This window comes from Arvicanthis niloticus, chromosome 30 (assembly GCF_011762505.2).
Source record: "Arvicanthis niloticus isolate mArvNil1 chromosome 30, mArvNil1.pat.X, whole genome shotgun sequence".
Lineage (NCBI taxonomy): Eukaryota > Metazoa > Chordata > Mammalia > Rodentia > Muridae > Arvicanthis > Arvicanthis niloticus.
In genome coordinates this window covers 5388111-5399531 of record NC_133438.1, presented here as the reverse complement: position 1 = coordinate 5399531, position 11421 = coordinate 5388111, and the positions used below count along the sequence as shown (strand labels likewise).

General features: G+C 51.8%; 1 protein-coding gene and 1 non-coding gene across 3 annotated transcripts; both read left to right on the top strand.

The window, feature by feature from the left end:
* The first annotated feature begins 2732 nt into the window (after nt 1-2732).
* LOC143441061 (U6 spliceosomal RNA) lies at nt 2733-2836 on the top strand. The gene has a single exon (XR_013108308.1). It is a non-coding gene; the product is annotated as a U6 spliceosomal RNA (small nuclear RNA).
* Nucleotides 2837-4351: 1515 nt separating this feature from the next.
* Kmt5c (lysine methyltransferase 5C) lies at nt 4352-11357 on the top strand. Of its 2 annotated transcripts, XM_076927679.1 has the most exons (9): nt 4352-4454; nt 5734-5943; nt 6088-6253; nt 6579-6688; nt 6902-7065; nt 7192-7211; nt 9627-9763; nt 9902-10086; nt 10193-11357. In XM_076927679.1, exons 2-9 carry the CDS (start codon nt 5834-5836, stop codon nt 10714-10716), a joined length of 1416 nt encoding a protein of 471 aa, XP_076783794.1. In that variant the 5' UTR covers nt 4352-4454; nt 5734-5833; the 3' UTR covers nt 10717-11357. The 2 variants fall into 2 exon arrangements, with proteins under 2 accessions (XP_076783794.1, XP_076783795.1); XM_076927680.1 differs by lacking the exon at nt 7192-7211 and having other exon boundaries at nt 4364-5943; nt 6451-6688.
* Nucleotides 11358-11421: the final 64 nt, after the last annotated feature.

The following is an 11421-nucleotide window of genomic DNA, read 5'->3' as shown; positions in this document are numbered from 1 at the left end:
GAGGACAACCCTGAGACATTATGTCAAGCAAATAAACCAAAAAAAAAAAAAAAAAAAAAAAAAAAAAAATCAAGCCAGATTCGACATTTATCAGGGAGGTTGAGCAGATTGTTACAAGCTGAGCTGATGAGGAACCAGATATGGATGAGGTCACGGAAGCCATGGGAAACAAACAGCTTAATACTGGAAAGGCAGGGGAGGTCAGAGAAAGATGGCCTTGTTAGAAAGTCAGATTTTAATCTAGGAATGTGTTAATTAACTAGAGCAGCATCAGACCTGCTCAGCATCTCCCAAATTTCCGCCTTTAAGTGGGGGATTTGCTTCCAGGACAGCCAAAGATACACAGAGAAACCGTGTCTCAAAACAAACAAAAACAAAAAGAAGGGATTTGCTATGTGGTCCTGGCTTCGTTGTGACACATCCACCAGAGAAAACAACTTGGGCACAGGTTCAAACCAAAAGAAAAATCTTTTATTTATTCATTCATTTGTTTATTTATTTTTATTGGATGGTCACTAGTGTTTTCCCTGCATGTATGTCTGGTATGTGAGGGTGTCGCATCTCCTGAACTGGAGTTACAGACAGTTGTGGGCTGCCACATGTGTGCTGGGACTTGAACCCGGGTCCACTGGAAAAGCAGCTGGTACTGTTAACCACTGAGCCATCTCTCCAGGCCCTAGAGAGTCTTTATTAGCTAGCAGTGACTACACTGGGTGTTCTTGATCCCAGTGTAGCCACAAGCTATTCTCAGGATGAGCTTTCAATCACAAAACTCATAATCTGTCTTGACATACTTCAGTTAACAAAACAGTTAGCCAGAAGCAGAACTGCAGAAGCCAAAGGGTAAGACTTGTACAGCTAGAAACTTTTCCAGAACTGTGCACTTTGATGGATTTTAGATACCTGTTCTTGTTTTGGCAGAGGGTGCTGTCTATGAGCTGGGTTCCAAGGCCAGAACACTACATCCATCATGGTGTCAGTTGTGCTAAGGTCTGGGATCTATTAACATCTGGTGGCCTGTTACAGCTTACTTCTGCTTATGGAGTCAGGTGCCTGTAATCCCAGAACTCGGGAGTCCGAGGCAGGAAGCTCTTCTGAGTTTAAGGACAGCCTGAGCTACATAGTGATTTCCAGGCCAGCTCCAGCTATAAGAAACCCTTTTTCAGAAACACAAAAAGCAGCCAGGCAGCGGGTGGCAAATGTCTTTAATCCCAGCATTTGAGAGGCAGAGGAAGGCAGTTCTCTAAACTGGAGGCCAGCCTGGTCTACAGAAGGAGCTCCAGGACACTGAGAAACCCTGTTTCAAAACAAACAAACAACAAAAAACAAGGACAAAAAAAGCTCCAGTGGTATAATTCAGGTGATAAGAGTTCTTCCTAGCATGGACAAAGCCCTGGGCTTAACACACAGCACCAAGTAAAGATGGTGTGAAGAAGGCTGTCATATCTGCACTCTGAAGATGGAGACAAAATGACGGGAATTCAAGGTCGTAAAGACCAGCCTTAGATAGATGAGCTCCTGTCCCAACTCCTTCTCAAAGGAGTAGACCTGGGCTGTTCTCTTGGCTGGTGGCACAAGGTCTCAGTTGTGTAAAGTACTTTCTATTCACCTGATATAATTGTTGTCTTGGAGGCTGACACCTCCGTCTGCTCACCTAGGCCTAGTCCTGGAAGCTTCTAGCCTCCAAACAACCGTATTAGGCCTAGAATGTGTTCAGCCTTTGAGACTTGCCACTGAATAAGCTCACATTTTCTAGCTCTTTCTGAACTCTGGCTAGCTGGTCAACTCAGCTATTCTGGCTCAAAACTCCTCTCCTCACTGACTGTTTCAACCTGGCTTTTCTCTGCTTCTCCTGAATTGCTCTGTTTGGCCTCATACTAACTTTGTCAATCTGTTCTAATCTTCAGGCTCCTTATTCTCTGAATGGTTCTATCTTCACCTGTGTCTATCTTGTTCTCTCTCTCTCTCTCTCTCTCTCTCTCTCTCTCTCTCTGCCTCTGGAACCTGTCTTTGTACAACTGTCCTGGTAAAACTGCCCTCTCTCCTTCACTTTCTCTGCCCTGCTCTCTCTTAAGCAGCCTCTCTTTCCTCAGTGTTCTCAAAAGAGTTGGGCATGTCCTATTTTATCAACTTTTTCTCTGATTTGTCACTTCATCTGTCACTCATTTAACATCCCTTTCAAACACAGGTGCTTCCTTCTACAAACTAACTTTCCTGTCACTGTTTGGGATTAAAAATGTGTGCTAAGGGCACGAGTGTATTTCAGCAAGAGTAGCCATGTTGCCGTATTAAATCTCCCTACCCAAGCGTTTGCTGGGCACATCTCTTTTTCTTCTGAAATGGAAATCAAAACCCAAGCCTCACACATGGTGTGTGTTGTATATCCACAGGCTACACCCTCATCCTGGACTCTACTTCAACAATCTGGAAGACACTTTGCTATTTAGTGGGTGTTTTTTTTTTTCTTAAATATTTTTATTAGCTGTTTGAAAATCTTATACAATGTGACAGCACCCAAGGAAGATGTAGTCATCTTATTTGGAGAGATGCTTAGGGTAGGGGCTGTCTTAGAATTCAGGAGAGATGAGGGTGGTGAGGCATGGACCTCAGACACTTGGAAGTATGATGTGTATGACACTTGCTTTGTAGACGGAACCATGAAGCCGTGAGTTGGCAAAACCCCAAGATCATGGAACAGTGCAAAAAAACTTCAGCCTCCTTAAAAATAAAATGTTGCAGCGGCACATATACTAAAGTTGGAGCAACACAGAGAAGACTAGCTAGCATGGCCCTGAGCAAGGATGACACGCAAATTCATGAAGTGTTCCATATTAAAAAAAATGTTGGCTGGTTGGTAGTGGCAGATGCCTTAGCACTTGGGAGACAGAGGCAGGAGGATATCTGAGTTTGAGGCCAGCCTGGTCTACAGACTTGAGTTCCAGGACAGCCAGGAGTATACAGAGAAACCCTGTCTCAAAAAAAAAAAAAAAATCAAACCAAAACCAAACCAAACCACCACCAACAAAACCCACAGAATATTATGCATGGCATAGTGGCGCACACTTTTAATTCCCGAACTCTGGAGGCAGACAGGAGGATCATTGTAAGTTCAAGGCCAGGCTGGTCTACATGGCGAGTTCTAGGACAGTCAAATCTGCATGTCTCAAAAGAGAAGCTACTATGTTTTAATTGATTTTGTGTGTGCGTGCGTGCGTGCGCGTGTCTGTGTCTGTGCTTGTGTAAGAATGCACAGGCCTTAGCATGAATGTGGAGGTCAAGAACAACCTTCGGTGCTCTTTTCATCATGTACATCCTGCTGTCGGACTTGTGGGCAGGTGCTTTAACCCACTGGGCCATTTCAGTGTCCCATTTCACTCCAATCGGTTGTTCCTTCAGTCTGTATTAACAAAACATTCTCTGCCGTAGGCATTGTTCTAACCCACCAAACAGATAACTTATGAAAAGCAAAAACAAAGACTGCCTGCCCCAAGCATGGAGCTTATTTGTTTGGACGTAATTATGATATCCTGTTAATTATATTTGCAGGATTGAAGAAGGGGTGATCCTAATTACAGGGGTTTCCCCATGGGAGTGCCCCATGAATCAGAGCTTGTCTCCTAAGTCAACTTCTCAGCGTCGCCTCTTTCCGACCTGTTCATAGGCAGGGCAAGAAAACTTCAGAGTTCTTGTAGGTACAATTTTCCAAACGATAATGAATATTAAGAAAGAGAAAAGGTCTTCTCGTCAGGCGGGGCGGGCAATGAAGTTTTGTTGCCATGGGAACCAATGGTCTCCTGGGGCCCGGGCAGCTGTGGCACGCGTGTGCATTCACCTCTTTCCTTCCTGGTTCGCTCAGAGATTTTACCCTCCTTCAAGCCGAAAGAAAGAGAATAGAGCTCCGGATTCTAGGGTGATGGACAGAGGTCTTAGCGAATGGAAGCGTGGTCCTGCCCAAGGCCAACCAATAAAACACGAAGTTTGTATCTGACAGAGCCCGCCCTCTTTTCACTTGGACCTGAATAACCTGACCCAGACAGTGTTTCTGTTGGAATGACGGCTCTTTGAGCCAATGAAAGCATTGATTTGGGGCAGTACAGAGAAAGAGGCGGGACACATTTTCATGGCAACGTCTGAATGACAGCGACTCGAGCCATTAGCTATAGTTCGCTGGATTTATTGACAGAGTGGGCGTGGTGGGGGTTTTGTCAGGGCACCGACTGGCGACCAAGGAGAGGCAGGAAAAAGAGAGCAAGAGAGTCAGCCAATAAGAACAGCGCAAGTTCCATAGCAACGGAAGAGTGACGACGGATTGGGCCAATAGAAGGTTGAGCCGCCCGACATCCCGGTCGAGGGGCGGTGCGGCAGCTGTGGCTGACGAGAGCCGGAGAAGGCGGTGGGTGGAGGTGGCGGTTGCAACGCGGGCGCCTGAGGAGAAGGAGGAGGAGGAGAAGCGGGTGAGGGGCGGCGCGGGGCCCGACCTCTGAGTCCCCTCTTGGCCCCCGCCCCGCGCCGCCCGGCCTCCCAGTCACCCCCTGACCCGGCTGTCCCCGGGCCCTTCCTCGAGCCTTGCCGTCCAAGTCTCCAGCCCCGCGGATCTACGCGCTCCTCACTCGTAGCCTCCCCTGCACCCTTGGCGCCCATGCAGACTCCTCTCTCACTCTCGGGTCTTCCCTGCCCCACCAGGGCCCATCCCCGCCGCCTTTCCCCGCATCGTAACCTACCCTGTCACACTCAGGGCACTTCCCGACTCCCGTCTCACTAGCCTGGCCTCTGAGGCCCTTCCTCTGACTCTCTGCTTCCCCAGCCCCCTTCTACAACCCTCGCAGGCTTTAGTTAGCTACTTAGCGCCCCTAGTTCCCTCCTCGAACCCCTAGGATCTGTCAGGTTTCCATCACTTCAAATCCCCCAGGACTTCCCCCAAACCCCGCTTGGAACCGCTAAGCCCTTCCTTCCCTTGGACCCTTGGACCCTTTGGGTTTTGTGGGATCCTCCCTTGCAACCGCAGGTGCCTTATTCCTCACTCCCCACCCTCCACCCCCTCAAATCCTTCCTGACTTCCCTCCATGTTTCTCTCCCCTTTCCCTCCCTTCACACCATATTTCCCTTACCTGGCTTTGTCTTTTCCCAGCTTCTAGGCTTTTTTTTTTTAAAGCACCCTTTTTTTTTTTGTCCTCTTGAGGGCCTCCCCTTTGCTGGAATTCTCTGTGGGGGAATAGGTACTGGATCCTTCCCTTAATGGCTGCCTGGGTTCCCCCCACAACCTTTTGACCCCTCCCCAGAGGAGGGTGACCTTGGAGGGAGGTAATGACGACAAGAGACTCAGCCTAGCAAGGGTCAGCAAAGGCAGGCCAGAAGTTCAAAACATGGAGTTCATTTTCCCCTTTCCCTTGATGAGAGCCTAGCTATCCCAACTCCCTCCTGCAATGCTAACCCTTTGGAGTTATCTCAGACTGCCAATTAATCTTCCTTCCCCCTGGGTACACAGGGACCTGTCTCCTACATGTGCAAGGTGGTCTTTGTATATGCTGACATCTGTGAAAGCATACATGTCCTGGGAAGCTATTGTGTGTGATTGGAGGACGCGTGTTTGTTTTGCAAGAGGGGAGGGAAATACTTAATGCACAGGAGACTGTATTTCTCTTAAGGTTTCCTCGCTCAAAAGTACCTGTTGGGTGTCATTCTTGCATAGAGCCCTGTAAAGTCAATATTGATGTCCCCCATGTTCTCCTACAGATAAGCAGGTTCCGGGCCCCACAGACATCCCATGCAGCCTCTGAGTGGCACGTCCATGTGCCCTGTTTTGTGCCAGAAACAGTATGGTTTTTAGAGCACCATGGGGCCTGATCGAGTGACAGCCCGAGAACTGTGCGAGAATGATGACCTGGCCACCAGCCTTGTTCTTGATCCCTACCTCGGTTTCCGCACCCATAAGATGAATGTCAGGTGAGGGGGAATTTGGGGGTAGTGGGTCCTGGGTCCTGGAGCCTTTCTCTTGTTTTTACAACTCTCAGCCTGGTCTCCCTGAGGCTTCAGGTGGGTGCTAGGGGCCTGAGAGTCCCTGGAACCCAGGCATACCCTTTCTCCCAGCCCTGTGCCCACCCTGCGGCGACAACACCACCTTCGCTCAGCACTGGAAGCCTTCCTACAGCAACGGGACCTGGAGGCTGCGTTCCGGGCCCTGACACTGGGAGGCTGGATGGCCCACTACTTCCAGAACCGCGCCCCTCGTCAGAAGGCTGCCCTCAAGACCCACGTGAGGGAGCCCATGCCCCAGCCTGCCCTGAATTGTGCTTTCCATGTAGCAGATTCTAGAGCTCTCAGGAGAGTAGCCCCCAGGTCCAAGACGGCCTTGTCGCTGGGGACAGCCTGCAAGGAAGGCTCAGAATCCTAGAAGAAGATAATTGGGGGCGGGTGAGCTGAGATGAGTCCACCCTCCTCTTCCTTTAACAGATGAGGACACCTAGACCCAGAGAGGACCCAGGCCACACAGTCAATGACAAAGTAGACCTGGTCCAAGACAAAGAGGCCCCTGTGGTTGGCCCTGCTCATCTTCCTGCCCTCCCCCACTGTTCTCTCAGATTTTTTGCTACCTCCGAGCCTTCCTGCCTGAGAGTGGCTTCACCATTCTGCCCTGCACCCGCTACTCCATGGAGACCAATGGAGCCAAGATTGTGTCTACCCGTGCTTGGTAAGGAGGCTGCTGGGAGCAGAGACCCAGTCCCTCTGGATGAGGTAGGACCCAGGGGAAGTGGGGAATTTGAGAGAAAATGAATGGAGGATGCACTGACTGGCCCTGCACCTCAGAGCTCCTGTTCCCAAGGTGCTCCTGCATGAGAGGCCCTCATTCCCAGCAAGGATTGGGCGGCGTTGCTCAGAGCCCTATAGCCTAGCCTCTTGGCAGGAAGAAGAATGAGAAGCTGGAGCTGCTGGTGGGCTGCATTGCAGAGCTGCGTGAAGAGGATGAACACCTGCTCAGGGCCGGCGAGAATGACTTCAGCATCATGTACTCCACCCGAAAAAGGAGTACCCAGCTCTGGCTTGGCCCGGCTGCCTTCATCAACCATGGTGAGGGCAAGGCTAGAGAGACGGTGCTGCGGGGCAGGCCAGTGCATGAGACAAGGGAGAGGAGGGGCTATCTTCACTTGCTCACTCTGTCTCTTTTCTCTCTTGTCCACCCAACGGCGGCGGCAGACTGCAAGCCCAACTGCAAGGTAAGACCTTCAGAGTGTGAAAAGGGCGGGCATGTGGAGGGAGGGCTGGTTTTGGACTAACCAACCTGACAAGGTGATTTCCTATCCTTTGCAGTCCCTCATAGTTGGTAGCAGCACCTAGGGTGGGCAGCATGGGAAGGCATGTGCCCTGAAGGACATCAGTCGGGGAAGAAAGGGGCATCCGTTGTGGCGGAGCCTGGGTTACTGACTGAAATGGAGGCAGAAGTAACAGGGAGACAGGTTAGCAGGTAGCTAATCTCACCAGGCAGCTTTGAAGGCAGGGGCAGGGGAGAAGCCAAGAAAGGGTCCTGCCAAGTTCTAGGTTAATCTCGGCAACTTCAGTGAAACTATTTCAGAAGGGCTAGAGATGTAGCTCCTGAGTTAGTACCACAGAAACGGAACAGAGAGAGCTAGCGACGTAGCTCGGTGGTAATGCTCTTGCCTGGCGTATGAGTGGCCTGAGATCAACCCACAGGACCAACAAGAACAAAAGCAGAGTTTTAGTTGAGCACCCCGTCTTGTACCCGTGAATCGGTGTTTGAGAGACAGAGGCAGGAGGATTGCTACAAGTTGGAGGCCAGCTTGGTCTGCATAGTGAGTTTTGGGTCACTCAAGACTATATAGTAACAAGGTTCTGTCTTCAAAAAAGCTAAAAAGGGGCCTAGAAAGATGTCTCAGCCATTAAGAGCACTCACTGGCTGCTCTTCCAGAGGACCTGGGTTCAATTCCCAGCACCCATGTGGCTGTCTACACCTGTGTGTAGGTCTAGGTCAAGGGCTTCTTGTTTTTTTTGTTTGTTTGTTTTTTGTTTTTTTGGGTTTTTTTGGTTTGGTTTGGTTTGGTTTTTGGTTTTTTCGAGACAGGGTTTCTCTGTGTAGCCCTGGCTGTCCTGGAACTCACTCTGTAGACCAGGCTGGCCTCGAACTCAGAAATCCACCTGCCTCTGCCTCCCAAGTGCTGGGATTAAAGGCGTGCGCCACCACTGCCCGGAGGTCAAGGGCTTCTTATATCTTCCCACAGACATACATGCAGGAAAACACCAATGACCCTAAAATAAAAATTACTGTGTGTGTGTGTATAACCAAATAATAATAATAATAAAGTAAGGTAAAGGTAGTTTACTGCAGGCCCCTGTTTGTGTTCTGTCAGGACACAGACCTCTGACCCTCTGTGGGAGCACCCTGTCATGAGGGAGGGCCAAAGCTTAGCTTCCTGACTCAGATCTGGAAAGAGTTATAGCTGTATGGCCTGGTCTCAGGTTTCTCCTGTTGTTGGGGTCAGGTGACACCTGAGAATGCACAAGACTTGTTCCGTGTGTCAGCGGCTCTTGGGATGGATGACACACAGCTCTCACTAGGCCCTTGGCCTTGCATGCAGACCCTGAGTGGCACCAGGCACACAGTCGTATACTTGCTCACTGAGTATAGTGGTGTGGAATCAGCAGGCTTTGGAGGGGCAGAGCCTACCTACGTGTTGAAGAAACTCAGAGGCACAAGACGGCAAGACATTTCACACCATATGTCTGGGACTGTACTGAGACACCCCATAACCAAAGAGGTGGCAGTCTGACTACTAAACTTAGTCGAGTCTCCTTCCAGCGGCATGATGGGAGGTTTGGTTTCTAGATGGCTATGGCGGCAGTGTGTAGGAGGCTCAGTGGAAAGGGAAGAAGTGTACAGAGTGAGGGTGGCCATGAGGAGATTGGCATGTGATAGACCTTCAGGTGATGAAGGACCAACTCAAGGAAGAGCAGCAGGACGAGAGGAGAGCAAGGATCTAGGAGGTGCTACATCCAGGAACTGGCCGGTTGGCCTGGAGGCCATCAGGCAGGGAGGCATGTTGGTTCACTGTGGGTGTCAGGTTTGCGTGGCTGGCTGGCTAGATGGTGACCATGTTCCCTCCAGATAGGGAGTGCAGAGATAGATGCAGATGTGGGAGAGAAATAGGAATAGGTAGCCTCGGGATGAGTGGTTCTAAGTGCCGGGCTGGATGAGAGGGGAATCTGCCTGCAGAGTGGACACTAGTCCCGGGAGACTGGGAAGTAGCCATAGAGGCAGAGTGGCAAGGAGGTGTGGCTCCTGAGGAACTCTGCTGAGAGGTCGGGTAGATCTGAGAGACTTGTCCACAAGTCAGAGGAAGAGCACAAGGAGTGTCACCTCATCCTGCCTGGAGGTAGGTTAGCTCACTGACTGACAGGGAGGGGCACACACAGAACGGGGGGGCTCTTAAAGGGCTTTGTGGAGAACAAGCTCCAGCCAGGATAGCTACTAAGAAATGGGTGGTGTGGGAGTAGGCGCCTTAGCTGCGGCCTAACTCATTACAGAACCCTTGGACCTGGGTGCCTGGCCAGGTTGTGGAGCTGGATAGCTCCTGCCCTGTGCTCCCGGATAGGGTGCTGAGGAGGCATGGCCTCAGTTTGTGCCCTCAGATGGAAATACTGCCTGTGTGAAGGTGCTACGGGATATTGAGCCGGGGGATGAAGTGACTTGCTTCTACGGTGAGGGCTTCTTCGGTGAGAAGAATGAGCACTGTGAATGCTATACCTGTGAGAGGTAGGCACGGACTGAGTGGGCAGGGTGTGTCAGCCTGTCCTGGGAGGTCAAGGGGTGCTGGGCTGGGATGCATCCCCGGGAGTCACCCTAAAACGTGTCCAGCCCAGCGTCTCCTTTTGCCCTTTTCTGTCCCTGCAGGAAAGGCGAGGGAGCTTTCAGACTTCAGCCCAGGGAGCCTGAGCTTCGGCCACAGCCCCTGGACAAGTATGAGCTCCGAGAGACCAAGAGGCGCCTGCAGCGGGGCTTGGACATCAGCCAGCAGAGCCTGATGAGCCCGCGGGCCTGCTCCCACCTGTCCCCACTGCGCCCTGACCCATTCTGTGGTGAGCATGCCTTTGGGTCACTTTTTCTGATCTGTCTAGAGGAAGAACTACACAGGTCCTGTTGGCTGGCTGTTGTTACTTTTTCTGTCTCCTCTGACTTCCACAGCTGCCTGCCAGCCCCCATGCCTGCTGCCTGTTAGCCCCAACTTGGACTACTTGCCCCTCTGGCTACAGTGGGTGCCTCAGCCCCAGCCTAGAGTACGTCCCAGGAAGCGCCGCCGTCGCGGACGCCGCCGTCGCCCCAGGATCCGACAGGCTTCATTGCCCCCTATCCTCCACACTGCCTGTGTCTCCCTACACCGATGGGGAGGCTGTGGTCCCCACTGCCAACTACGGGCTGAAGCCAAGGTGACCCTACCCCTGCTCCCCCAGACTCGCTGGACCCCACAACAGGACTGGTACTGGGCCCGGCGCTATAGGCTACCTTCTGTGCTGCGTGTGAAACTGAGCCGCCTATCCCCAGCCCTGCCAGCTGCTCCTGCCCCTGCTGGGAGCCCAGACCCTGTCCCCATCCCTAACCTCGTCACTAAGCAGGCCCTTGCCTTTGCTCCTTTCTGTCCACCTAAGCGCCTCCGGCTAGTGGTCAGTCATGGTTCCATTGATCTGGACATCGACAGTGGTGAGCCATGATGGGCTGCTTCCGAGGAGCCCGGAATGGAGTGCAGAGCCTCTGTCTTGAACCCCTCCAGAAGGGAAGGAAGGAGCTGACCCTTAACCCAGTCTGATGCTGGGAGTGTGTTGTTTGGGACATCCCCAAAAAGTTGATCCGTGTTGCTCTATGGCTGCTGACCCCTGAGCCAGCCCCAACCCAGCAGAGACCCCTCGTCATTTGATGTCCCTGCCCCCACCTCAGGACTGTAGGAGTCATCCCCCTCCCATCAGCCTCTTCCTCCCCAGGGAGCAAAGCCATAAGGGGGTGGGGGCCACTCCATGGCGACGACTCTCCAGAAGGCCAGTCCTCAGGAGGTGGAATTGACTTGGGGGTTTGCCTTCTTCGAGCTGCTCCCACAGTGGGGAGTGAGTTGGCTCTCAGCTCTTCAGTTGATGGCGGTAGGGGTGGTCAGATGGGGTGGGTGGTACCCTGGGGCACATCCTTGGCTCTGCCCCATGGGTCTCAGGGAGGCCAGGTGTGACCTCATCTTTTTCACGGTGCTATCCCTGGTGCTACTGGCGTGTAGGGGAGGCTCCCTCTCCTCCCCACACCAGAATGGGATATGATGGGGGATTGGAAGAACTTGAACTTTTTATTAAAACATTTTAAGCCCTTAGGAGTTTTTTGTTTTTATGTGATGTCAAGTTGGAGGGTGAGATCTCAGCTTGGCTAGGAAGATGAGG

What these genes read in the sequence shown, in the direction of transcription:
- Kmt5c (XM_076927680.1), top strand. Translation starts at nt 5,834, where the DNA reads ATGGGGCCTGATCGAGTGACAGCCCGAGAACTGTGCGAGAATGATGAC. An exon ending in AGGCTGCCCTCAAGACCCAC is followed by an intron (nt 6,254 to 6,450) that starts GTGAGGGAGCCC and finishes TTCCTTTAACAG; the next exon opens with ATGAGGACACCTAGACCCAG. An exon ending in GAATGCTATACCTGTGAGAG is followed by an intron (nt 9,764 to 9,901) that starts GTAGGCACGGAC and finishes CTGTCCCTGCAG; the next exon opens with GAAAGGCGAGGGAGCTTTCA.